The 3,745-nt window shown below is 46.8% G+C and overlaps 2 protein-coding genes across 2 annotated transcripts; both read right to left on the reverse strand.

The window, feature by feature from the left end:
• Window positions 1-562: 562 nt before the first annotated feature.
• Window positions 563-1,969, reverse strand: TEOVI_000292300 (ATP synthase, putative; the record flags this gene model as incomplete). The annotated part of the gene is made up of 1 exon (XM_067225917.1): window positions 563-1,969. One exon carries the CDS (start codon window positions 1,967-1,969, stop codon window positions 563-565), a length of 1,407 nt encoding a protein of 468 aa, XP_067082018.1.
• Window positions 1,970-2,956: 987 nt separating this feature from the next.
• TEOVI_000292400 (PB1 domain containing protein, putative) lies at window positions 2,957-3,616 on the reverse strand (the record flags this gene model as incomplete). Its single annotated transcript, XM_067225918.1, has 1 exon — window positions 2,957-3,616. The coding sequence occupies one exon, from the start codon at window positions 3,614-3,616 to the stop codon at window positions 2,957-2,959; it is 660 nt and encodes a 219-aa protein (XP_067082019.1).
• Window positions 3,617-3,745: the final 129 nt, after the last annotated feature.

The following is a 3,745-nucleotide window of genomic DNA, read 5'->3' on the forward strand; positions in this document are numbered from 1 at the left end:
CCCCCTCTCCCACTTCGCGGCAAATCGATGTTTCTGGAGTGATGGGACGGGACCGAAAACAAAACAAAACACAACCGCCGACTGCTTTTTTAAAATACTACCCAATGTTTTACCCCTCTTTTTGTTGGGGTGTTCTGTAACTTATTCCTAAATTCAGCAAAGACATGCACCAAAAGTACCTAAAATGGGCAATGGCGGAAACAACTATGGCGCCTCCAATGAAAATTTCGTTAAGCATGAAACAATAGCAAAGAATACACACGTAGGACCGTCTCCATCCCTCATTAGCACACCACTGAGTGAAGGAGGAGGACGAATCACACCAAAAAAGAGCGTAAAGAGAGTCTTCTGTTGTGAAAGAAAATAGAAGGGACACACACATATATATACGCTTTTGTATACATATCATATATGTATACCGGCGCTCCCCTTCCACATCACAACTTCATAAATATCGCTGCACCACCAAACGAAGCCATATACCTTCAATCCCCGGTGGGTCTTATTTTCATCCCTTACGTGAGCTTTCCTTGCCCACCTCCAAACCCCCGTGGAACCGAATTTAAATGCACTCCCACCGTTGAACCATAATCTTCTGTACTGAGAGAAGGGCATTTTTGGCTACCTCAGGAGTCTCGTGTGACATCAGCTCCATAACACGAGCCATGACACCTTCCAACTGCGGTAACTGCAGCAGCGCACGGCCTGTTGGGTGATGCCGGACAATCTCACCAATGTCATGGCATGCAACAGCGAGAGTAAGGCTGTTGGTGGAATTCATAATTATATTACCCAATGCCTCCAGCACCTCATAGCCGTTTTTCTCAAACTGCATAATATTGCTCTGCCAAAATTTCGCACAGGTGTGCACTGGAGTCCACTCAAGAGACCCGCTAAGTACTTCACCACGGTATTCCGAGAAGCTAGTTAAGGTTTCCATGCTGTTTTCAAGCACATTCAGCAAGTCTTGTATGAGTTCACTTATATCCTCGTCACCAAACTTACGGCGAGCAAGCTGAGTTAGCGTCTTCAACATTCCAACACCCACCATCTCAGCAATAAAGGAGGGACCCTTTCCTCCATTCACTCGCGCAAGTTTAAATATTTCGTCCGAAACCCATGTGGCGTCGGAAGGATTGGTCACTGCGTCCATGTACTGGCGCTCCGCCTGCACGAAATTCCAAAGGACCATCAACGCGACGCGGATACATTTCTCTTTTTGCATACGTTGTATAACACGGTGAATATGTGGCAACATCTTGTGTTCCTGCAGGGAGACGACCCCGTCAACCTCATAGGAGAGTAACCACGTCACAACCAGCACCTCGTATGTCAACTGAACAAGACTCGCTGCATCATCGCCTATGGTGTCAGTAAGAAGCCGTGGAAAGTATTGCACCAGTTTGTTGTCAAAGAAGTAGTGGCGTAGCGCTTTCGCGTGGGCCATAATCGCGCAGTTATGAACTGTAAAGCTAACCGCTTCAACCTGTAACGGGTTAACCGAAAGGGACTCGTTCACAATAGCAAAGAAACGCTCCAACGACTCCTCATTAAGCTTCGGATCGGCATACCGCAACGTCGTCGCAGCTAAATACAGGGCGGGGTCTGAAATCATTCGGTCGCGACTGTGTGTGGTGGCGAGGTAAAGGAACATCTGAACGGGGTCTTCCTGGTCTACCAGCACTGATGAACACAGTCCCAGCGTCTTTCCCATTACGGTTGACGATCGAGCGAGATCCGCAAACAACCGCAACAGAACACCAAGAGTGCTTTTATTATGCGTAGTTGCAAGCGTTTTGATCAGCACCATGCAGATGTCCTCGTGCCTTCCCCTCATATAGGTCTCCAACACCCTTCCATGCTGCGGGCAGTCAAAAAGCTGCTCAAGCACCTGCGTCATGGTTTCATCTACGAATCCCGTTTTTCGCACGTGGAAGAGCGCATCCGCAACCTCGGGCGTGGACGACATGAATTCTCTCTACAATATCAATAAAAATCCCCGTTGAGTGTCAGCTAGAACTTCAGACAAACACAGCTACAGTCACAAAAATGTATATGAGCAAACTAGCCGTTCCAGGTGCACAAAAAAAATTTTAAAGGAAAGCAGCGAAACTAATGAAAACGCCAGGAAAGTTAAAAAATACAACAGAATATCCACTGTTAAGAAGAATGCAACGAATCCCGACAACTCGGACAAAAGAAAACGAAGTAAAATAACCAAATTGAACAATAGCGAGAGGTCGTGTAGATATCCTAACAGTAGCGACACCAGCAGCATCTAACAACGTCACGTGAGAGGCACCTTACCCGCAATTCGCTTGAGTCCCTTTTCCCTGATGTACTCACTCCTTAAGTGGTGGTATGTATGTGAAATCTTTAAATCGGGGTGACACGCACAACCGCGTCCCCCTTTTCACAATTTATTATCTTTTTTAAATCACTCTGCGTACAACCTTAAGCAGCCCCTAGTTAACCCCCTTCACAACCTTCAAAGCATTGTGGAAGCTACCATATATCAATAAACGGTGAGGGAATATTGAAAAAAAAAATTATTTTTATAACTGAAACAAAAAAAGTGAAAAAGAGAAGAGGGAAAACAAACAAAGGCAAACAAAACGAAAATACCGAAGTGGCGCGTACAAGAAAACGCGAGAGCGTTAAAGCACTCTGCTTCCACAAAAACCACCACACCTTGTTTTAAGGCATACACAACACACACAAACGGAAAAAGAGACAGCATGACCAACACCACTCCGAAAAAAAAAGGAAAAAAATGGTATAGAATTACTAACGAAATCTTTCGTCGACAATTGGTACATCCGCAACGGTTGTATCTGAATGCACATATATTACTCGTACAAACATACGGGTAACATGTACCTTGCAACGTGATGATAGTGAATGCTACAGAGGGGATCAGAAATAGTACAAGCACGATATAAGGCATTCAAGTACTCTACTTACTAATTCGTTTCTGAACAGCAGCCTTAAGAGCTCTTTGCTTTTCTTCGCGTAGTTGTCTATACCTAATCAGAGCTTCCGCCTTCTTGGCACCACCATTAAGGGTTGTTGTCGAATTCGGGATGGAGGTGGAACTAGAACCGCTTAAACGCTCTGTAACGAGAGCACCTTTTACACGACTTCCCACTGACGGCGGTGTTTCCTCCCGATCGTTCGCCACGGGGTGAATTTCACTTGGCCTAAAATGGTATACACTCCACTCACGCTTCTCTTCCACCACTGCTGCATCGCACGGTATGCCACCCACGGGTGCGTTTCTGACGCGGGAATTGACATGGTGCCCAGTTACTGCGCTTCTAGGGACAGTTTGCTTCATGGCAGACACCGCCCTGGAAGGAGCTTTCCTTTGCGAAATGGGGGTTCGTGCTTGGCTTATAGTTGAGGTAACAACATCCGACTCCATTCCCGTCTCATCATCCTTCCACTTCTTAGCTTCAATGGCCTCAACCGGTTCCTCTACCGCCAGGTTCCCCGCAAGTCCAGCTCCACGCACTGCATTTTTCACGTCACCTCCAACTAACTTTGGTGGGGTTCGTAACTTCTTCGCTTCAGCTGCAGTTCCCAACGGCCTCCCAACCTTAGGTGAGACACGCATAGCGTTACCAGAGGAGGTTGTTTGCTTCACAGGAAACGCGCGAGGTTGCGTATACGACACTGAAGGTGCCGCGCCAATCCTTTTTGGCACTTCCCTCTCGTGGACTGCTGCGTCGAAGTCTCTTGGGAC

This window comes from Trypanosoma equiperdum, assembly GCF_001457755.1.
Source record: "Trypanosoma equiperdum strain OVI genome assembly, contig: ctg_634, whole genome shotgun sequence".
NCBI lineage: Eukaryota > Euglenozoa > Kinetoplastea > Trypanosomatida > Trypanosomatidae > Trypanosoma > Trypanosoma equiperdum.